Source organism: Vidua macroura, chromosome 2 (genome assembly GCF_024509145.1).
Source record: "Vidua macroura isolate BioBank_ID:100142 chromosome 2, ASM2450914v1, whole genome shotgun sequence".
In the NCBI taxonomy this organism is placed as follows: Eukaryota; Metazoa; Chordata; class Aves; order Passeriformes; family Viduidae; genus Vidua; species Vidua macroura.
In genome coordinates, this window is record NC_071572.1 from 100,523,230 (window position 1) to 100,547,095 (window position 23,866).

The window sequence follows — 23,866 nt, forward strand, 5'->3', positions numbered from 1 at the left end:
ATGGTGGGCTACTATGAATATTCCATTATTTCCTGGAGCATACACATCCACTTAAGCTGAAAGATACATGATCTGCATTTTTATGTCCTATATTTTCTTGAAAGTCGGGTACCTGTTGTTACGTCTTTGTAACTGGCATAGCAGACTAAGGATTGGAAGAGCAGTCAGTCATGTATTTTTAATTGATTAAATAAATTCCACCATACTTACTTGAAAGTATTTTATTTCCCTCATGATTGCACACTCTGTTACTGGAAGGAAGTTGCAAGCAGTAGAAAAGAACATTCTAGATAGTGCTGAAAGCATCAAGACAGTACTTGTCTTATCATTGTACTATAACCAGGTATTGCTGTGGTGACTACAGCCTTACATTTCAGTGTTGGATTGTTGTCTTTTTTTTTCCCTACATAATAAAAAATGAAGTTGTAATGTCAAATCTCTATGAGGTACAGTCAGTGAAATAGTTGAAAGTTTTGGCAGATTACTTTCATTCACTTGCTACTGGGATTAGCCTGTAAAAATGTGTCTGAGCTTGAAGCTGCTTAAATAAAGTTCTGATATTACAAAAATCTTATAATAAGGTAGTAAATAGTTCTCCACTGGTAAGAATTCTGTTTTACCACCACATGAAATGTTAGGTAAAATTTCAGTAGGGTTTTTTTTTTGGTTCTAAAGTCCAGTGTAGCAAGAAATTTAGTGCATATCTTGCATTCTTGAGTTTTGCTAGCTTAAGGTAATTTCATATGTTAAATCATAGGTGGAACAAATGACTGTATAACATGGCTCTTGATATGGTAATCACAGGTTCTTTCTTGGAGGTGTCTGTAATTTCTTAGAAATGTGCTAATGCCGTCTTAGCCTTGTTAAACAAGCTTTGTTTATGTTTCCCAGAGATCCATCTGAAAGCTCCCGTAGACAGAAACGTTCTCCTAGTCCTGCAGATCACTCTGGCAGTAATTCTTCCCCTTCCAGGGAGTACTCACCACCTGCCGCAAGGCGAAAGCAAACCTCCCGAGCTCCAGCCAAGTCAACCACTCACAAACATAACTTCTCACCCTCTCGCAGGTAGGAGGTCAATTCTGTGGTTTTCATTTCCTTTAATAGTTATGGTTTGGAAACTTCCTCTCTTGGTTTAACTACTTGTTTTTGTGCCTGTTGTGAATGTTTGTGCCTCAAACACTTGAGCTCTGAGACTTTTTGTTCTTTTGCAATGTTACTACATGGAGAGTATCTATAGTCACGTCAAGAACACAATTCACAGTGAAAGTTTCTGTTTATCAGTTCCTCTCAAATGTTTTGCCTTCAGGTGGAGCTTCAGAAATCTGATATGAGATACAGTGCGTCTGTGAACCTTCAGGAGCTTTCTACCTCCCTAACCTTCCTCTTTTTAAGAAGTGGAACATAGGAATATCTTTTACTTTTGAGATGGGAAACAGGCAGAGTTTCTCTTTTCTAGAATAGGTAAAAGTGATACACAGGTCCTGGTTCTGCACATCTTTCTTGAGAAGCAGTTACAGCTGGTTAAATAATGCTGTATGAAGCTTCTTGCAGGAAGTTTTAGGGAAGGTATCATATTTGTTAGTTCTTGGGGCTTTGAAAAAAATGTTTTACCACCCATTAAAAATGGAGTAGGCTCCTTATTTTGGCCTGAATGAGTGTAAGCTCAGATTTAGAATGGCAGTGCTAAATACTGCTGTAGTCCCGTGTTTGTATAATGGAGAGCAAAGCATTCTTATTTTCTGCACCTCTGTTGAAGGGTGGGGGAAGCTCCAGATGTCATACATATTTCTGCATCCTGATAAAGCAAGCAAAATAAAACAAATCCATTCAGCAATCCAAAGAGTTTTAAGCAAACTGTTTGGCCTTTGTGGTGACTTGGTTCAGCTGAAACAGCACTGGATTGTTTTATGTGACTGATGGACATTTTTACTATATTGGATTCTTCATAGGGAAGAGAGTTCTTAGAGCAGTAGTACAGAGTCTGCAAAATACCTCTTCTGTACTCTTTTCCCTGTTTCTTAACTTACTCCAGTGTCCGGGTTTCAGCTGGGGTTGAGTTAATTTTCTTCCTAGTAGCTACTGCAGTGCTGTGTTTTGGATTTAGCATGAGAATACTGATAATACACTGATGTTTTAGTAATGATTACCACAGTTTCCCACACCCTGCCAGTGAGCAGGTGCACATAATGCTGGGAGGGAGCATGGCCAGGACAGCTGACCTGAACTGGCCAAGAAGATATTCCATACCATGGAATATCATGTTCAGTGTATAAACTGAGGGAGTTGGCCAGAAGCATCCAGTTACTGCTCAGGGACTGAGCATCAGTTGAGGTGAGCAAATATGTTGTGCATCACCATTTCTCTTGGTTTTCCTCTTTTTCTCTCTCTTTTTCTTATCTCCCTTTTGATTGCTATTATTGTTACCATCATGATTATATTTTACTTTATTTCAGTTTTTAAACTGTTCTTACCTCAACCCACAGGCTTTACTTTTTTCCCATTCTTCTCCCCACCCTGCTGGGGTTGGGGGGTGGGGGGGAGTGAGCAAGCACCAAATGTTGTGCAAGGGAATGTTAAGCAGGGAAGGGTATATGAAATATTTTGTCTCCATACCATTGAAAGCCTTCCATGCAAGCCAATCTTGGTAACTCTGTGTCTCAAAATAATGATTTCACAGGGAAAAATAAATGTAGTCTTAGTTTAAAGACAGTAAGTCATGAAAGTCTTTTGGATTCTGTCAGTCATATCTAGCCCTGACAGAATTTTACGTTGACTGCTTTGGAAATTTGACTACTAATTCCAGGTTATCTGTTTAATTTGCATATGAATTGTCATCTTAGAGGGATGCAGGCTACTTGTTTCCTCAGGAACAGTGAGATTTTTGATGACATGTTGTCCAAGTGTGGCTGTTAACTCCCACTCTTATCCTTATCATCTCTGGAGTATTGTGAAGTAGAAGGCAGTTGGAGTTAAGGACAGTATATATTTCATGAGAAAAGATACTTGCAAGTTACTTGGATGCTGATAAGGGGAAAAATACCCCACTACTGAGCCTAAAGACTTGAAGTGTGGTTTTGTCCATGTTAGTCATATTATGAGGAAATTTTTATTGTTGTGTAAATTCTCTTTAGTTGGTGACAGAATTTCGAAGATCAGAAATACTTTGTATACATTTTTTTATTCTATCAGGTGTGAGTTTTCCATGTTTGTGTAAATATTCACGTTGGCTAACATTTTAAGTAGGTATGCGTATGGTTTTTCTGGATCTAAGAACTGTTTAAAGATCAGTCCTTACAATAAAAGGTGTTTAGATGTGTATAAGGAGGGAGACACTGTTGCTTTGTCAAAAAAATTTCAATGCTGTTGTAAACAAAAAAATCTTAGTTACACCTTGTAAAAATTATCTGTGTAATTTTATTATGAACTCCAAAAATTATTTTCTATTGAAGAAAACAATGGTTCTCGTTTAGGAATGGGAAAGATGATAATGATTTTTTTTCTGACTCCTCCTTCCCCTACATTCTGGTAGCTATGTAATACAGTTTTGATTGAACAGATTTTTCCTGGGTATTAAATAAATAATAATAATTCAAAGATAAGCATATTTTGAAAACATATACTTGGCACCCTGGAGGGAAGCGAAGTTTGATGTTTTATAGAAACAGCACATATTTTGAGCAATCAGAGGGTAGCAAATACAAAAATTATTTTAATTGCTTTTTTGTATGGTATGTCAAGAACCTTTCAAGTCAAATTATTACACATGTGCCTGTTTTAACTCTTCCGTGCAGGTCTGCTTCTCCATCAGGTCAGCATCATTCTCCCATATCCTCCAGACATCACTCCTCGTCCTCGCAGTCAGGCTCATCTGTTCAAAGACATTCTCCTTCCCCACACCGCAAAAGAACTCCTTCTCCATCCTATCAAAGGACAGCTTCCCCGCCTGCAAGGCGGTCATCTTCCCCCTATCCCCCACACTCTTCCTCTCCTCCTCAGAGGAAACGAAGTCCTTCGAGACACCGATCTCCTGGAAGAGACAAGGGAAGACACGATCGTGATCGGACTTCACAGTCTCACGACAGGCGCCACGAAAGGCGGGATGGTATGAATGAAAATAGCACTTCAGAATTGTTTTTATTTGTTTGCAAATAGCCTTGTGAAACTTGATTTTCAAATTCTGGCATTGTGTGCACCGATCCCAGTGCCTAGGGGTTGAAGAAAATACTGGCTGTGTTTACTCTGGCCGTGCTGGTGGTGCTGTTTGCAGGTACTGTGTGTAATAACGTACCCCTGCAGAACTGCTTACGTAGGCTCAACTAATTGTAAAGGTGCTTGTAGGTATCTGTGTCGGTGTTCTTTCTGTAATGCAATGGTGGTGTCAGTAAGAAGGTGATTTTCACAGCAGGCTACACCTAAGTAACTATTACTCTTTTCTGTGAGGTGCCCAAATCCAGTCCCCACTGATTGCTTTCTATTGTCTTTGTAATTGACATGAAGTGAGATGTGTGCAAAGAAGGAGTCATTCCGTCTATTTGGGTAATATGTGATGAGCAAACATGCTGTTTGCCTCGAGAGACAGATTAGAAGAGTGCATATGTCGGCTCTATATTAGACTGGCTGTAAACTTACCTTCCTGTAGTAGTAATATTATAATAGAAAAAACCCAAAACAAAACAGACCCCCCAAACTCAAACCAGCAGATTTTAGCAGGGCACTGGGGCCTTACAAGTGGTCTAAATATACCACAAATGTTTTGGAAGTGTCTCTGTGTGTGTGTAGAAAATAAGAGGAATCTATGAATGAGTAATGATCCTGCCTTAAAATTATTGAAGTGCACTTGCTCTTTAGTATGTTTCACATTTATTCTTATTATTCTTACTGTGTTTTGAATAGGTAAATATCTGTAGAGATTCATATTCAGAATAAGATCGTTAAAACTTACTAAATGTATAGATAGATAACCCAGCATGATCTTGTCCTGCTTATGTGTTCATTTTGATTCAGCAAGTGTACTTTGAGTATGTTGTTTTAGTGTTATTTGTGTGCTAAATGTTTGCTTGCTCAGATTAAGCCAGGTATATAACATTCTTTCAAACGTTTTGCAGAAACAAGAGGGAAAAGAGAAAAAGAAAGAGAAACAAGAGATGATCGTGATTATGACCAAGAGCAGAGTACCTCCAGGGATCACAGGGATGACAGAGAGTCTCGTGATGGAAGAGATCGGAGGGACACGAGAGACACCAGAGATCGGCGGGAGCCACGGGAATCCAGAGACACTCGAGACTCCAGAGACACCCGGGATTATAGCAGGGATACCAAAGACAGTCGTGACCAGAGAGACTCGCGCTCCACACGAGACTCCCATGACTACAGAGACAGAGAGAGTCGTGATGCCCATAAAAAGGATGACCAGTATCAGGATGACTTGCGCAGCTATGGAAGATCCCATGGCAGAGAGGAGAGCTCTCGTGCTGAAACAAGAAATGACTCCAGAAGTGACTCCAGAAATGAGAGCAGAAGTGATAGAATTGGCAGAAGTCGAGGCAGAGGTCCAGAATTATCTGACAAAGGTATTGCGTAATTTAAAAAATCCATGTGTCCCTGTCATTGAAGATTGAGTATTTGCATTCATAGTGCCTTGTTTGATATTTGATATGCAAGTACTGCCAAGTAGTTCATGCTTTTAAAGCTGTGTTCAATTCTGTTGTTGTTAAATTAGAACTGTTGTTGAAATTTATAGCACTTCTGTGTTCTCCATTCATTCAAGTGGCATGACATTGGTATTCTGCCATCCCATTTTAAAACAAAGCCTAACCCTTGCTTCTCTCTGTTTAATGTTTCTGCAACCCTAGGTTTTCCCATTGCTACAAACACAACAAGCTGATATGTAGTGGAAAATTCATAGGGGGTAGTGCATCTCAAAGCACCGGGCAGCAGGTTTCTTAAGCTCTTTCAAAAACAACTGCATATCTTAGGTGCCTGGAAACCATTTCTCACACACCCATCTCTCCCTGCCTCGCCGCCCTGCCTCATCCAATTTCCAAAATGTGTGACTTTATTCTTTAAAATCATTTCTGAAGACTGATGTATTAATAATAGTAATAAATAACAAAAACTTTTAATAATCTATAATTTATTTTGCTTTCTCAGGCTTGTTGTGACATTTTCATTAGGGAAATTGTGTACGGTTTTTACAGGGAGAATGACCTCTGCTTTCTCTGCCTATTCTTGATGCACTGTTAGCTTACAGCCTATTCAGAACAATTGTGAACTGGCATTTGGACTGATACTTCTAGTCAAGAGACCTCGTACTATGACCAGGGCATGGGGATTTAGAAAGTCTTGATTTTGCATTTTGCAAATAATAACTTTAAACAGTTAAAACATACGAAATTTGAGTTGTTGGTTAAGTAGAGTTTGATGTTGCAATCTTAAGTCCGTGAACAGCTAATTCAAATTTATTAGATGTTAATACATCAGTTGGTATAAAATATCAGTGGATTTCCTTATGTGTGGAAGCTCATGTTTTGCGTTGCTCCATCTCCATTAGGAAGTCGGGGGACTAGAGGATCCCAGGCTGATGGTCACAGCAGTAGTGGGAACTACCACGACAGCTGGGAATCGAGGAGTAGCTACGCTGATCGGGATCGCTACGACAGTCGGGATCAAGCAAGGGATTCCTCCTTTGAAAGAAGACATAGTGAACGGGATAGACGTGACAACAGAGAAAGAGGTATTTTAATGTCTTGTTTTTACTCATACATCTGTAGTCAAATGTACAAGTATGAATGTGTGTGTTTCCCTCATTTTTCTACCTTGTTCTGCTCCCACACTGATTCGTAAATAGCTCATCTGACACCACACACTGACACTACTCCTATCCTTGATAGAAGATAACTTCTGTTAAAGATCATTCATTGGCATTGTGTGCATGAATGCTGTCACCTTTTCTCCAGCCCTATGGCTAGGTTTTGGCATCTTCTGTATTTATTCTTCCAAGTATTATTCAAACAAGCTAAACTTCAAGGGATTTCATTGTATGACTTCATTGTAAAATGTTTTTGCCTCCTCCTCCACTTCATGGTTCAAAAGCCTGTTAAGCTTAGAGTCATGATCGTGTTTCGTTCTGATTCTCTTTGCCTGTGTAGAAACACTATGCTTTTGTTCTGTAAATTGCTTGAGTGTGTTTTGGGGAAGGCCTAAATTAGACTGACAATTATGGACTACTTGCTACTAAAGTAAATGACAGTTTAAATTTATGCTTAATTCAAATATTTATTGTCTGGTTAGTTTAATAGTGATGAGTGCTTTGCTATTGTCCATAATTACTAACTAAGTATTGATACAGATACCAATGATCATGAAAACTGCATGCAAGACTTATTTTAACATAGTATGCCAGATGTCAGACTTCTGTACCAGAAAGTGCACTGTTTTGGCTTGAGGGAGCTTAGTACCAGCTTACACTCTGGAATACATTTGTATTGCTCACCAATTAAGAGAACAGGAGTCAGGGAAATGAAAATTGTGTGAAAATTAAAAGAGGAGCTGTGAAGACTAAACATAAAATTACAGTGGGTTATTTTCTGTCTTGAGTTTTGATTTACAGGTGATAGATACATTCAAGCTGCTGTGTAATTTCAGTTTTTCAAACAGCTATTTTGTATGCCACTTCAAAAGATACTTTTTAGCCTATTGAAACAGATCTGTTGTTGCTTGTTCTCGTGAAAGGCTCTGCTTCAGCTTCTCTCTCATCTTCAAGGCAGGATTTCAACAGACCTAAACTCCAGGCTTCCTTTTTCATGTCAGATGAAAAATCCTGAAGACTGAACGTGTCCTGGGGGTTGGCTTTTGCAATCTGGCTTTCATCCTTTTCACCTTCCCAGCTCAAATAAATCTTACAGATATATATCATATAATTCTGTGCCCTTCATATCCTAGCAAGTTCTTAATTTATTAAAAAAAACAACAAACATCCACCCTCAAAAAAAAAAAGCCAAAACAAAAACCCCAAACCAACAGAAAAAACCTTGGAAATAAAAGCATGTAATCACAACAAAATAAATTTCTAGGAAGGAAGTTGCTTTGAATGGGTTGTGTTTCCCTTTGGGGGGAAAAATATAGAGTGTAAATTCAAAATTTGTTGTCTTCTTCCTTAAAAACTTAGATCACTTTTTGTAATAGTAAGTCCCCAGAGTTACAACTCAAGACAGTTTCCCTAATTAGACTTCAGTTTTAATACCTGTCATTCTGAGAAAAATTGAGGTAGATTTTGATTCTGTGATATGCAAGGACTATGATTTTAAAATGCAAGCTTGCAAATTTGAGCTGTCTTTATTCAACTAAGGCAAATATGCGAGTGTTCCAAACAAACACTGGAACAGTACTTCAAAAAATAAAGTCATGTAAGAAGTGCTGACTGTCTGCATTTAACTGTGTAATACACTTGCAGTGTTTGATTCACATAAGACTTTGATGTGGATGTTTTGTCACCAAAACTGACATAACAAATAGGAGTTACAGAACTTTTTTATAAAAATCTAATACTTGGTATGCAGAGTAAATCAGTGTTGTAGGCCCCATTAAAAGAATGTGAAACCTGTTCATGGAACTGATTGCATGGATTGATGGTTTACCTTTTTAAAAAGGCAGAAATGTCACTGAGCTTTACATTTAATATTACATGGTAACAGGAGAGCACTAAATCATTGTTAATTCACTCAGGGATGAAAATTGATTAAACTGATGGAAATGCATGTTTTATTGATTTATTTCTGTCCAAACTCTGCCTGCTCACGCCTAGTGGACATTGTCTCAATTTACAGGGAAGTGCACTCAGACTCAGAGTAATGGACCAAGAAATACCAATCTCTGTTCATGCCGTTTTTCCCCTCTTTTGTATAGTGTTTTTATATATATGTTGTAGGAAAATTGTTTTATTGATTTGTTGTGGCTCAAATACTACTAACGTGAGCATAGAAATTGCTATGAAGTAGTTGAAACTTATAGAAATACTCAAAACTATCCAAAATACAATGACAAATACATAGGTATGTCTGTGGAGAGTAAATACAATTGGACAAATCAGATTTCACTGTCCTTCTGGATCAGTCATTTTCTACATGTTTAGTTTTCCCTCTGACTCTAATCCATTGTCTGAACAACAGCAAACTCAGATTCTAAACTGTAAGACTCTGCAGTGAACACAAATGAAAACTTCTGGCAGCTCTGCTTCCCCTATCTCATCTGTGCCTCTCCCTGTCTTGTAGGTTCAGTTGTGTGTTTCTGTGCTGGGATCTGTTCTGTGAAGAGACAAACCAGTATCCTAATTTTGCAGAAACTTTTACTCTATGTTATAAATAACTTGAGTCCTTGTAAAGCACTTGACTCCTAATAGATTTCAGAAGTAAAATCTTTGTACAGAAGCCTTAACATTTCTTATGCATGCCATTCCCAGCTTTTTAAGATCTCATACCAGATTTGGAATCATTGGGTAAGGCAATAGTAATAGCTACATTATGAGGCATACATTTGTCTTTCGAAGCCATTCAGAAAAATCTGGTAGAAATTTTAAAATTTTTTTGGCAACTTTCGGTTAAGTAAGCAAAGCCCACTTCCTAAATGTTGAAAAATTCTTTTGAAATTAATTCTGCTTTTTGTCTTCCTTCCTTCCTCCCCAAAGGGAATATTCAAGTTTCTGCATGGAGTTGCTTTTCATTTAATGCAAATCAAGATCTAGATTGTCAAGACAAAGGCTCTTTTTTTATTAGTGCAGTGGAAGCAGTGTTTATCTGTTTAGCACTTGGTAATCAAACCTGATTCTGTTTGCAGATCAGAGAGCAAGCTCACCGGTACGGCACCAAGGACGGAGTGATGATCTCGAGCGGGACGAGAGGAGAGAGGAGCGAAGGGTGGATCGGTCTGATGACAGGAGAGATGAAAGGGCCCGGGAGAGAGAGCGGGAAAGGGAGAGGGACCGAGAGAGAGAAAGAGAAAGAGACCGGGAAAGAGAGAGGGAGAAAGAAAGAGAGTTGGAACGAGATCGTGCTCGGGAGCGGGAGAGGGACAGAGAGCGGGACAAAGACAGGGACCGTGAGCGGGACCGAGACAGAGACCATGACAGGGAAAGGGAACGAGAGAGGGAGAGGGAGAAGGAGCGGGAGCGAGAGCGGGAGGAACGAGAAAGGGAGCGAGAACGAGAGAGAGATCGGGAGCGGGAGCGCGAAAGGGAGAGAGGTCGAGACAGAGACAAAGAAAGAGACCGCCAGAGAGACTGGGATGACAAAGAAAAAGGAAGGGAAGATCGCAGGGATAAGAGAGAAGATATTCGAGAAGAAAGAGGCTCAAGAGATGTCCACGAGGAAAGAAAATCCAAGTGAGTGCATCTAAATGTTATTTCAGTCAAAGAAAAAGAAACAGGCAGTCTTTTACTGTTGAATTTGGTAAGTTAGTAGGCAGAGGAGTATTTTAAGGAAGAAGACATTCTGTTTATTCATAGGCTTGGTCTGGAGCTGTCTCCCCTGCATCTGTGTGGCACATGCTGGTAGCCCCCAAATCGGTACTATGCTGGTGAAGTTATTCCACTGGTTTTTTTTAGTGCTGAATCATGGAACTACTCGTGAGCTAAGAGTTGAGTCAGACAATGTAATTTTCCCTTTTATGCATGCATTGTCTTGCCTTTAATAATACAGTCACTAATGGAAACGTAGTAGAAAACTGTGGTACATTATGAAGTCTGAAATTCAAATAGCAGCTATCTAGGTCAGGGTTTGTGACTTCGTTAATTGAATTTCTTTGGAACATGCATTACCCTTTGCTCTACCAAATTTCCAACACCAGAAGGCTACCAGTGAAGGCATGAAAAATATCCCCAGTGTTGTGTTGTACTTCCTTTAAGTGCATAGCTGTTACTTGGAAAGGCAGCTTAGAAAACTACAGAACTTCACGACATCTTTTAATGTCTTCTGTATGAGGTGCTTAGACTTCAGGGATTGTATTGATGATAAACTCAAAGCATCCTAAAGAAATTTGATGGTGCATGTTCCTTTTGCAGGAAGCGTCACAGAAATGAAAGCAGTCCAAGTCCCCGTCAGTCACCCAAACGTCGCCGTGATCATTCTCCTGATAGTGATGCTTACAACAGTGGAGATGACAAAAGTAAGTGGGAGTGGGCTCTCTCTGCAGCTGGACCCAGGTTATCCTCTGTCTATGGAAAATAACTTGCAATTTTAAACAGAAAAAACATGGGGAAGGTTTTGTAAATGTTCTCCATATTTTTACGAGCACTACATTTTTTCTTCATCTTTATTTGTTGTTTATCTTCATTTTGTCACTATGTGTTATGTCTTCGAGGTGATAGTGACTTTCACATCTTCTGTGTAAGATAAATTTTTGCTAAATTGGAAATTGTCTTTTGCTGCTGCAGCAGTAGAAAAACCTGAGAAATCAAACTGAAGTAATGGGTTATGTGTTTTAATGGACACTTTTTGGCATGCATTAGACAGCAAATGCTCACATGCTCTTCCTACACAATAAAGGCTGTGAAAAAATGTTCTTCTTAGAACAGGATGTTCTTTTTCTCATTTCCCTCTCATTTAGAAAAGAATGTTATTTTTCTCATTTTGCAGATGAAAAGCACAGACTCCTGAGCCAGGTTGTGCGGCCCCAGGAATCCCGGTCACTCAGCCCCTCTCACGTCACAGAGGAGCGGCAGAGCCGCTGGAAAGAAGAAGAGCGAAAATCAGACAGAAAGGAAAGTTCCCGGCGCTATGAAGAACCAGAGTTTAAAGAGAGGGTTTCTTCAGCAGATAAGCAAAGAGAGCAGCCAGATGCTTCAGAAGGTTCCCGGTCCAGGGTTCAGGAAAATCTTGGACACCGTCCTTCTGAAGAAAGAGATGCTTCTGATAGAATGCATGATGACAGCAAGAAGAAGTCTAAGATACAGAAAAAGGCCACGAAGAAGAAGAAAGATGATGACAGTGGGGTGGAAAGGTATGCTAATGAACCAACAACTGAGGAAAGCCAGGTCTTTTCCCCTAAGAAAGGTCAAAAAAGGAAAAATGTGGAGAAAAAGCGTAAGAGATCCAAGGGTGATTCTGAAGTTTCTGACGAAGAAATTGTTCCACATCATAAAAAGAAAAAAGGCCCAAGAACCCCTCCTGTAACTAAAGAAGAATTGGTTGAAGCACCACCTGAGAAAGCAGTGGCGGAAGTCCCAACAAAAAGAGAAGATACAACATTTAGTGACTGGTCAGATGAAGATGTTCCTGAACGTGGTGACATTGTTGTTCCAGAAAGAACCACTGAGGATTCCCATAGAAAAAGTCACAGGACAAGGGTAGAAAAAGTGGAAGCCCCTCATGTTACTATAGAGGATGGACCACACCGTAAGCCTGTGGACCAGAAGCGCAGCAGCAGCCTCGGTAGCAATCGGAGCCATGCCTCAAGCAGGCTTAGATCCCCCTCCAATGAGTCAGCGCATCGCAGTGGAGACGATCAGACTGCACGGAAGAGGATCCTGCACAGTAGCTCTAGGGACAGGGATAGGGACAGGGACAGGGAGAAGAAAAGCTTAGAAATCACTGAAAGGAAGTCCCGAATTGATCAGTTGAAACGAGGGGAACCCAGTCGCAGTACATCTTCAGGTAATAAGATACATTGTAGTGAGACTGACCTATCATTCTGTGTACAAGTCCCAAATTGTTCTTCATGGCTCTAATTAGTGTGACAGGAGAGGAAGGTGCTGCCTGCCTTTCATTGTAAAACTAGAATGAATTAAGATTTCTGCAAGTGTTAACATATTTGAAAAGCTGATTCTCAGTGGGCAGGATTACCATTTTGTTTACACCAAAACATTCAGTTGGATTTGGTTCATGATGTCTAGGTAATAAAGTAATTTGTAGGACAGAAAAACCTCATAGAGAAAATGCTTGTGCTAACAGAATATTGAGGTAGTTTGATTATCTAAATAATGATCTTAAATTTGTTATTATTGTTAATTTTGGTATGGAAATTCCTGAAATTATGCAAAATTAGATAATTTCTTTATGGTTCCTGTTAGGCATACTTTTAATGCACATGGAAATCATCTTCATTGCAAATCAAAATAATCACATTTTTTAATGTGTGTAATTGCTGTGAAAAAAAAACAGTAGGTAAAATATTTTAAAACTGAATCAGCATTAATTCAAAAATATCTTCTTCCAGAAACATTTTGGCTGTCTGTTCTCCTCATGGTTACATGCTTGAAATTTTTTCTGAATTCATCATTTGTTAACTAAGGCATTTCTAGCTTTTAGAAGACATGTTATAAAAATTTCGAATTTTGAGGTGATTTTTTTTTCTTTTTTTTTTTTCCCCTATGCCTAAATTCCTGAGTTAGGATTGTATACCTTCAGTTGGTTTCGCTCATAGTAGAAAGCAGCCACTAAAATTCTTTTTTGGAAGCGGTAAAAGTTACCTCATGTTTTTAAGGTTAAATCTTCTAAGGCAGTGTGAAAGCATTATTTATTTGAAGATGATGCTTTTGAGAAGCATATTTTCATACCCGAATCTTTAAAATGCTTTGATCTAGTAAAATGGTATTACATTTATGTGTCATAGTCATGCTTATATATATAATCTTTTATGCAGATCGTCAAGATTCAAGGAGCCACAGTTCAAGAAGAAGCTCCCCTGAGTCAGATCGTCAGGTCCATTCCAGATCTGGGTCCTTTGATAGCAGGGAAAGGCTTCAGGAGCGAGATCGACATGAGCATGATCGAGAACGAGAGAGAGACAGGAGAGAGGGGAGACAGAGGGACTGGGACCGAGATGTGGACAAAGACTGGCCAAGGAGCCGGGAGCGAGAGAGACTCCGGGAGCGAGAGAGGGAGAGGGAGAAAAGACGGGAGCTGGAGAGAGAGAGAGAGCGACAGCTGCCTGATCCTGCTGAAAGAGAGAGAGAGAGAACTCTTGACATCTCCTCTCAAAAGGAATCAACAAAGCACAGTGAAACAAAACTGGACAGAGATCATGAAAAGGAGTTTGATGGTGTTTGCCGGGACTCAGCGGCTTCAGAGAAGGAGAAAACAGACAAAGATTTAGGACCTTTACAAGGCTTTGAAGATGGAAATGAGGCCGAAAAGGTAGAGAGTCTAGAAGGTGAGCTATTCTGGGAAAGAAACTGGACTAACAAGTACTTTCTTCTTTCTCTTTTAGCATAGTGCTAAATAGAATAATTTTTACTGAAAGGCTTATTGGCTTCAGCTTCTCCACTGTGGAAGCAGACAGTGAGAGAAATCTGATGAGCATCTTTCTTATTGTTAATTATGTTAGTGCTGTTTCTTAATTTCTAGAGAAGTCTTGAGGCAAAGAGGCATAAATTGTCTGAGATAATTTCACCAAAATGCAGTGTTTCTGAAAAAGCAGTTTACTAAAAGATAACACCAAAATTTAACTGCCTTTCATATAATTTTAAGATCTATTTCTTATTTTGGGAGTGACAGGTATTGAGTGAAAAAAGAGACTGTGGACTTGGAACTGTTTCTTGGGATTTTTTTCTGCCAGAGCCCAATTATCATAGAACTGTTTGTCTGATTAGTAGGTGAAACATATGTATGGCTTGGCACAGTAGTCCAAAAATAGCTTTCCTGAGGTAATCTTATAGATCTTTCCAGATCTAACCTTATCTGAGGTGATCTCAGTAATATCAGCTGAAAATGCAGCTTCACTTTGCTGACCCTAATGATATTGGGGTAAGCGTGCTTAGAAAGGGGCAAACACTGACAAACTCTTAACAGTTTGTCACATGGATTAGAAGCTTGAGCTTTGCAAGAATAGGGAGTTGGGAAGTGCTTTTACACGAACAACGTAAAAGAAAGAGTCTAAATCCAGAGTAACTGATGTATGTTATGATTATGCTCATTGTGTTTGCCATTCTTTGTAAGAATTACCTGTAGTGTTCATTGTTAATTTGGGTAGTTAAATCAAATGCTGTCTCAAGAGGGTTGTGAGGAATATTAGTACTTAGGTCTCCTACCTGATTACTCACAAAGTGGTCTTTAAAATTGAGAGATCCTGTTGAGAAAGTTTCATTTAAGGAGATTATCTGTGGAGTGGAAGCACTTGACAAAAATAGTATTTGAAATGAGCCTGGAAAAGTCTGCTTTTGCTATAATAGACAGAATTAACTATTTTTAAACTAGAGGAAAAGCATAAATCTGAGAGTACCGTGTAAGTTGAGAAAAGAGGTAATGAAAGGCCATTCTTGGGTGCATGACCTGTTTCCGAGAGGGCACCTGTAACCATATAGGCTGTGCCTGTTAAATGTGTTCTTAGGTCTAGCCTTTCAGCATATTTGTTTTGATGTGTATTCTTTGTCTGTTTTTCAAAGGTTGTGTTCTAAATTCTCTGCAGCTTATCATCTGTAGGGCGTTATGATATATTTAGGATTTCTTAATTTTTTTAGGAAAATCTATTTTGTAAAATATTAGATGACATTCCATTTTATTAAAGCATATTCTATATAGCATGGTTATGATTTTCTAAAGGTTTAGTGTATTTCATTATCTTCATTACTTTGTAACTCCTCTTTACATTGCTCAGTTCAGCTGATGAGTGCATTGAGTTTTTAATGCAGAATTAATATAAAAGTACACTTCCACATAAGAGTGGTAAAAGTCTAGAAATTACCAAACTTTTACTTGAAATTCAAAATGTAAAATAATTTTTAAAAACTACATATTAAGAACTATGAATTGTATTATTTTAAATTTCTTAATACAGTAAATTTTAATGGGTCCAGGCATGTAGTACTGGTGAACTAGTGAATCTGGCACATCAGTGTGGATGCAGCAGATGGATCTTACAGGCAGTGAATATTTAAGGTTATAAAACACAAAATGAAATCTAGTGAATTTTGTTCACCTTATTCTCCTTTCTAAAAAGGAAAAACTTGTTAGAAAACTAAGTAAAATTTCCAGATGTACTGATGTTAGGGAGGTACATGGTGTTTACTGTTGTATATTGTCTTAACAAAATATGTCAGGATATTATTAAATTGTCTTAATGTTTTGAACCTAATGTATTTGCTTTAGGAGTGGGCTTAAATAATGCCGAAGATGCTATATGCTTCCTCCAAAGCATTGCCAGATGGTCTGAGTAGTTTGTTCATGCTCTGCTGGTTTGTCTTATACTTGCTTTTTCCTTGCTGATTTTTAGGTTAGTGAGGTGACTACTTTTTCTTCCCCAACAAAGGCAAGCCAAAAAAAAAAAAAAACAAAACCAAAGAACAGGGGGGAAACTTAAAATGGAAGCAGTTTCACTCTGTCTAAGGGAGCTGGAAGGTATCAGAATAGTCATTCGCAGAGGAGGATCCCTGTAAATTCTGTTCAGTTTGTGTGGCACAACTCATTGTTAGTACCCATGGTGGAGAGCCATAATAAAGCCTGAGTTCAGAGCAATGGAATTTTAAATGCTTGAGTCTGATCTTTCAGTCTTGGAGGTGAGAGGATGTCCCTTTTGTGAACTGCAAAATTCAGTGTTTGAGTGTCTTGTGCTCACAGGCCCTAAGGAATATGTTGCCACATACAGCACATGTACTTGTTTATGCAGATAGTATGTGGATGGAAAGGAGGGTAACTAAAAGAAGTTTGGCATGGTTTTCTAAAAGCTCTTCTTGTGACTGCTACAAAGAGTCTAAAATTCTGTACATAATTGTTTCATTCAGGATACCTGTTACCTTTTGTATTTCTGAGTTTTGTTACTTATTTTAGGACCTTTGGACTGAATCCTGATTTTAGATTAATGTACTAAAGCATCTGAAAGACTTAGTGGCACTGACTTATATTTTTATAAACTATTTATTATTATAAACTACATGTCAGGTATCAGATAATCAACATGTATGTTGTGAAAATGGCCTTCTCTGAGCAGTACCGCACCAAAAATTGACCAGTGTATGTAAAATTCAAACTACCACATTGTGTATGGGAGGAATGACTTCACTGTTTCTCTGGGTTAATACCAGTTTTTATGTTGAATACACTTGTTCCTAAAAGCTAACAGTTTAGTTTGCTCAGCCTTTTTGTCTTCAGGCAGTGTACACCATGTTTAGAAAATAAATATGATTGCTTTAAAGCTACAGTATGTATCTGTCTCTGTAGGAGGAGAGGATGAAACAAAGACTAATGATGTGCAGTCACTGGGGTCTGGTGCTGGAGAATATGAGCCTATCAGTGATGATGAACTGGATGAAATTCTGGCAGGTGATGCTGAAAAGCGTGAGGATCAACAGGAGGATGAGAAGATGCCTGGTAAAAGTATATCAACCCCCTTTTGTGATTATTTGAATATAAAGATTAGATCAGTGTGCATATAATGCTATTGTGATGTTGACAGTATTTCTGAATTAGGAGTGCAGTCTGTGAGCAGATTCTGTCTGTGCTTGAATGCTTTCCAAGTGCATTGGGAATAATGGAATTGCCTAATTGTCCTAAGTTCAGTTGGGTAGTCTGGGCTCTGTGAACTAGCTTTCTGAGCATTTAATTTGAATCCATCTTAGCATATTCAGTTGGACTGTGACTTTTCTGAATGCATAAGTAATACCTCCAAACCTGCTGGCTAAGCAGGATCTGAGCAACCTTTCACAAAGGGATTGCAATAAAAATAAAGCAGAATATTAGGCATGGGTTGGTTTTTTTTAATCCGTACAGCTTTTTATTTCTATTTCTTTTTGTATTTCTCTTATTTTCCACCCATCCAAGTGAGTTTTGGCATTCTTACATGAAAGGTCCAAGAGGTCTGCAGAACAATGTTCATCTAATATATATACTGCTTTCAGGAGACAGACGTGTGCACAACATGTGAAATCAATCAGCTGTAGTAAGGGGTGGTGATGTGATAACTCATTCTCTGTCAATGTTTTTGCAGATCCAGTGGATGTTATAGATGTAGACTGGTCCAGTCTTATGCCAAAACAGCCAAAAGAACCACGTGAACCTGGGGCTGCGCTTCTAAAATTCACACCAGGTGCTGTTATGTTGAGAGTTGGCATTTCCAAGCGATTGGCAGGACCAGAGCTCTTCACCAAAATAAAAGAGACATGCCAGAGGGTGTTAGAAAAACCTAAAGGTAACTTCTGCAGGGTTTAAACTGTCTTTTTCGTGTGGTGAAAAAGTCCTTCTGAAATGTGCATTAGTTCATTATTTTAGGTTTCAAAGACTGCAGAAAGTGTATAATGAATATTGTGTGAAAATTACAGAAATGTGATACAGCAGCATGTTAGTCAGATCAGTGTTTTGATTCCAGCAATGGTGCGGAGGTCTAGACTAATAAACAAAACAAAATTGCTTTTATCTTAGTGGAATATTCTTTCTGTGGGACTGTTCATGCTTTCCTAGCCTAAAGTGTATTAGCAGTTTCTTAGGAAGCTAAATATCTTTTCCAGTGAATTAGTAGTAGTATTTCAAGAAAGAAATAAGATTTCTTATTTTCATTCTAAGGATCCTTTCTAGATTTCATAGATAGGGGTTTTGGATCAGAATGAAGGCACTAAGTTAAATATGTATATTATACCTCTACTAAAAGTGGGAAATAAAATGATTTACAGGTTTGGAATTTGGACAAAGTGTATGTCATAAGACATGCATGATAAATGGGTTAGGCACCACTTGTACTAGTGCTGTTTACTGCAGTTCTGAGTGTTAGCAGGGTTTTTCCATGAGAAGGAATACTAATTTTTCACATCTCTGGAATCAGTTGAGCTACTTGCAACAGCTTGCATAGTAGAATGGTTCTTCTGGGACTATGAAACATTTGCTTTCTGTAAGACCTCTATGCAAATTATTGCAGGATCTAAATGTTAGAAAATTGTGGCTTATAAATAATAGTATATGTGGAGCTCATGGGTTTTTTTACTCAGTAAATTCTAGTTCTTAATTTGAAACAATACCTTTCACTTTACATTATTATTTATGCAGTTGTCTTGTTCTGACAACTTCACAGTCTCACATAAGTGGGGAAAAAAAAATCCAAAACTTTTAGCTGTGCTAATCTCCATCAATGTCACTGTTTGCTTGAGCCATTTAAATTGTTTAACTGTATGAATTGTGAGCTCCTACTTTTTTTTTTTTTTTAATCAATCAAAATATTGAGTCTTCCTGAGCATACAAACTGATACAGTCAATGTATGAAGTGTGTCTCTCTCCCTGTAAGCTTTAATTTCACTGTATACTTCAACAGTTTTTACCAGGGATTCCTTGCAACAGCAACTGCACTGCGGGATCACTCCACGTGGCTGTTTAAAATGATACCTGAACTAATCTCAGCAATCTTTGCATGCTTCCTTAGAAATAAAGTCCTTAGTGATAACAGAAGGCTCTCCAGCACTGCCTTTGGACTGTATACTTGGGTTCAGCAGAACCTGGCTCTGGAGAGGATGGGAGATTTGAAGTGCCTCTCTTGATTTCCCTTTGGTGTGTGTGTGCAGTCTCTCACACATCAGAGTTCCTACGCTGCCAGTAGGCTTTCAAGTGTATGCACTTCCTCTGCAGTCTGCCAGCTGAATGTTCTCTGTATAGAGATTTACACAGCCACAGCACATACAATCTAAAGAAAGGCACAAATACAGTGCCCTGAGAACTGAATGAATCTGAGCTACATGTGCTCAGTGTGTTTAACAGTGAAAAAGTAGCATTTTCACTCTGGACTTCGTGGTGGTATAATTTGTCTCCCAGTCTTATTTCTGAGGTAGGTGTTCCCGTCTTTGTTCTTGTTGAGGAACAAATCAAAATATTTCTGGTAATACTATTAAATGCAGAAAGTAGGGAAATGATACCTTTTTTCAGGGTGTGATTTTTGAATTATTTTTTCTTTGGAAACAAAAATCTGTAGGATGTGATGTGATGGTATTGAAATTTTTCGCTGACTTGCCCTCTATTATATGCAATTGTTCTTCTGAGAATATGGACATGCTTACTTGCCAGATATGCTCAGCAAGCAGCTGGCATCTGAGAAGACTCTGCAAGCTGTCCATGTTACCTTTGAAGTGGCCTTTTTGTGTCTTGTCACTTATTTCCATTTTTTGATTGTCCATTGAGGTTGTCTTTGACTTCAGTGCAGTTCTCTTTAACCCGCCCTTCATTTCATGTAACTTTCTTGTTTCTTTTCAGCTTGTTTAAAAACTACTGAGTTTCATCCACGTTCTGAGTAGTTTAAAAAATGTGTCTTTGTCCTCTTCTGCTCTTCTGGGTTCATACTGCCAAACTGCTGGAGCAGTCTTTGCTCTTTTTCTTTTTTTCTTTGCTGTATTTTCCCCAGGGTTCTTCACATCTTGAGTGAGGTGTTAAATTCTCTGCTGAACACCCAGCCTTACTATATGGAGGCAGCTGGATTGGACTCAGCCATGTACCTTTACAGCTTTTTTGTCTATGACATGATAATCTTCCTATTTATTGTAAAAGGGCTATAAATCAATGAGCTCTGGTCCAGCCCTGTGCACTCTTTTTGTCTTTGCATTTCATAGAAACAGACTTGTTGCAGAGCAAGATTCACCTCAGGATCCATCTTTTCTAAAAGTGTTCTTTCTGCACACTGTTTCTTCTGGTAAATATGTTGAAGGACTGGTCCTGTCATCTTGAGTTCTGTTAAATGCTTTAGGTGAGCCAGTCGGAAGGGTAGGTGCTGACTTGTTTTCCAGGTTCATCCACCACAAATGAAAAAAATATTCTAGATAGTTGTATTTCCCTTCTGCATAGCCATATAAAAAGAGTGTTGACACTAGCACAGTTACCTGATGTTTTGCAAAGTGAAACTTGGGCTAGTTTATGATTAATGCAAGTGGTAAGCAAACACCTTTCTTCTGTCACACATCTGATCATAAATCATACCCTGTCTTCTGTCCAAAGCTGTCACTTGATTTTTAGGCTTCCCAGTGATTGCTGTCTCAATATTGCTTTCCAGTGCTGAAACTAAATGCAAGATTATTCTTCCTTCCATTTCAATGGTGAAGGATTTATTCATGTTATTTTATAAACTGAAATACCCTTTTTTTCCAAACATTGATATTGTTTAGAAGGCAGAAGTACAAATAGTAAAACGTTAAGAAAATTCATATGACTGTATGGTGCTGTTCAAAAATCCCATATATATATTGATCTCTGCAAATCTCAATTCTTTCTAGATGCAGAAAACCTTTTTGAACATGAACTGGGAGCACTGAACATGGCTGCACTTCGGCGAAAAGAAGAGAGAGCAGGTCTTCTCAGCAATCTGGGTCCTTGCTGCAAAGCGCTGTGCTTCCGCAGGGATTCTGCAATTCGTAAGCAGCTCATGAAGAATGAAAAGGCAAGTGGTCTGCTTACAGTGCTGGGTGAAAGTGTGGGAACACAGATGCCCCTAAGCAGAGCTTTTCTCTGAGAGATAATTTTTGTGCTTGTTGTTCTGAAGCAGATCTGGTCCTTTAAATAATACACTGACTTTTATTTAGAGAGGTTGTAGGGTATTTATTTTTTATGTAAAATGAGAGATTAATTTAAATTTGAGACTAGAGCTAGTTCCTGTTTCTTACCATTTTGGTGTTTAAATTCTGGAGATACATTTTCTATATTTAGAGAATACATAATAAAAATAATTAGGTAAAATATTATTTCAAAGGTAACTGTTGAATAACTTTCTTGCTTAAGATTCCATGTGCTTGTATAAGAATTGTAAGTATCCAAGTTAAAATTAAAACTTCTGCAGTGGGTTTTATGATTTTGTATGCTAGTAGAAAAATCATTGATTCTCCAAGTCTTTTCTGGTGGTATGATTAGTATGATTAAACCTGTAATTACTGAGACTACTTGAGGTTAATTTCCTAGCTTGCATGTTAAAAGACGTTGTTTCCAGTTCTTCCTTTTTTTAAATTCAATTTCCAATTTCAACAGGGTGCAACAAAACAAACTTACACAAATTCCGCAACAATGGACAGCGACTTGTTACGGTTGAGTCTGCGGTTATTCAAACGAAAGACTGTGTGCCAAGTTCCCGGACAGGAAAAGACAGAGGACAGCAAAATTCCACAGCCAGCTCTCCAGCAGGAAGTGTGTGTGACTTGAGGAAATGACTGCAGTGGCACTTCCTTGATTTTGAGTTGATTTCTCACTACCAGTGTTGGTGTTGCTGTTTAGAACTGGTGGTTGTAAAGCAGCTCTAGAAGATGAAAGGAAATACACCTTTTGTACACAGTTAAGAGTATTGGGTTTAGATGTGAATAGGAGTGAAAAATTAAGACTTCTGTGTGGAGGTCTCTGCAACTTTTGTAATATTGAACCTTACACTGTAACATAAACCTGTTTTATGGTGCATCAAGTGTAATAATGTGAAGATGTCTGGATTTAGTAGTTTTTAACATCAAATAATATTAAATTGAGGAAAACTGTCGGTGTATCTTTTTCCTTATTATGAATGGGTATTTCTACCATTACCTTGGTCCCTCAGTACACTTCTGAAATTTGCTAAATAGCTGTGAGTCTGTTTGCCTTCTTTTTTCCAAATCCCTTTCTTATCATAGTAGCCTCTGGTGTGGATTTGGATCAAAATCTACCTCTTTTCCATCTTTAACATAGGTTTCCTTTAATGTAAAGGAAATTTCCTTTTAATTCCTTCTGGACACAAAAACCTAGTCCAGTCAGTTAAGGCTCCCTTTTTTGTTGATTAAAGAGAAAGTTTAAAAAAGAAAAAAAAAAACCACTTCAAGAAATTATTTATAACCAGTTTTAGGTGTCTATAATTATGACACTAACTGCATTTTGGAATTGCTGCCTGCTTTCAAAAAGGACTAACTAGTGCATAGTGAAAAACTATGAAGAGCAGCACAGCCACTGGTCACAGCCAGCAGGGCTTTGTGTGGAAACCTGCTTTTCAAACTGATTTCCTTTTACAACAAGGAAACCTACCTGGTTGATCAAGGAAAGCCAGTTGATGTAATCTTCTTGGCTTTCAGTACAGTTTTTGATACTCTCTCAAATATCCTTCTGGACAGAAAGGATGTCCAGGACACAGCTGGATAAGCACATCATGCGATAGGTGAGCAACTGCTTATGGATCAGGTACACGGGGTTATAGTGAATGGGGTGACATCAGAGTGGGGACCTGTCACTAGTGGGCTTCCACAGGGCTCCATCCTCAGCCCTGTGCTCTTTGTCATCTTCATTAAGGGTTAAGTAAGCTTCCCAGTGATACTAAGCTGGGAGGAACTCTTGATTCCCTGGAAGGCAGAGGGGCCCTGAAGAGAGACCTCGATAAATTAGAGATAGGCAACCACCCATATGAAGTCCAACAAGGGCAAGTGCCAGATTCTGCACCTGGTATGGGACAGCCCTGGAAGTACAGACAGACTGGGGAATGAGAGGTTGGAAAGGAGCCCCATGGGAAGGATCCTGGGGGCCCTGGTTGATGGCAAGTCAGGAATGCCCTGACAGCCAGAAGGGTCAACCCTGTCCTGGGGTGGATCAGGCACACCATCACCAGCTGGGCAAGGGAGGGGATTGTCCCGCTCTGCTCTGACCTGGGGCTGCCTCACCTCAAATGCTGGAGGCAGTTTTGGGTGCCACAATATAAGCAAGACATTAAACTATTAAAGAATGTCTTAAGACGAGGACAGGAAAGTGAAGGGCCCTGAGGGGATGCCATAGGAGGAGCAGCTGAGCTAACTTGGTCCATTCAGCCTGGAGGAGATTGGAGACCTCATTGTGGTCTTCAACATCCTCACAAGTGGAAGAGGAGGGCCAGGTACTGATCTCTTATCTCTGGTGGCCAGTGACAGGACCTGATGAATTAGCATGAAGCTGAGATGGTAGGTTTAGGTTGGATATCAGGAAAATGTTCTTCACCCAGAGGGTGGTTG

The 23,866-nt window shown here is 38.9% G+C and overlaps 1 protein-coding gene across 3 annotated transcripts in view; it reads left to right on the top strand.

Moving 5' to 3' along the window:
* ZC3H13 (zinc finger CCCH-type containing 13) overlaps nt 1-22,401 on the top strand; it is a 45,895-nt gene extending 23,494 nt beyond the window's left edge. For 2 of the 3 annotated variants that reach the window (XM_053969907.1, XM_053969908.1), the window contains exons 9-20: nt 892-1,065; nt 3,792-4,102; nt 5,106-5,570; nt 6,551-6,733; nt 9,832-10,375; nt 11,054-11,157; nt 11,628-12,644; nt 13,633-14,142; nt 17,145-17,300; nt 17,911-18,111; nt 21,161-21,324; nt 21,906-22,401. In XM_053969907.1, coding sequence (XP_053825882.1) covers nt 892-1,065; nt 3,792-4,102; nt 5,106-5,570; nt 6,551-6,733; nt 9,832-10,375; nt 11,054-11,157; nt 11,628-12,644; nt 13,633-14,142; nt 17,145-17,300; nt 17,911-18,111; nt 21,161-21,324; nt 21,906-22,076 — 4,000 coding nt within the window. In that variant the 3' untranslated portion in view covers nt 22,077-22,401. The remainder of the gene's footprint in view (nt 1-891; nt 1,066-3,791; nt 4,103-5,105; nt 5,571-6,550; nt 6,734-9,831; nt 10,376-11,053; nt 11,158-11,627; nt 12,645-13,632; nt 14,143-17,144; nt 17,301-17,910; nt 18,112-21,160; nt 21,325-21,905) is intronic. The other variant, XM_053969909.1, reaches the window with a different exon arrangement.
* The last annotated feature ends 1,465 nt before the right edge of the window (nt 22,402-23,866 follow it).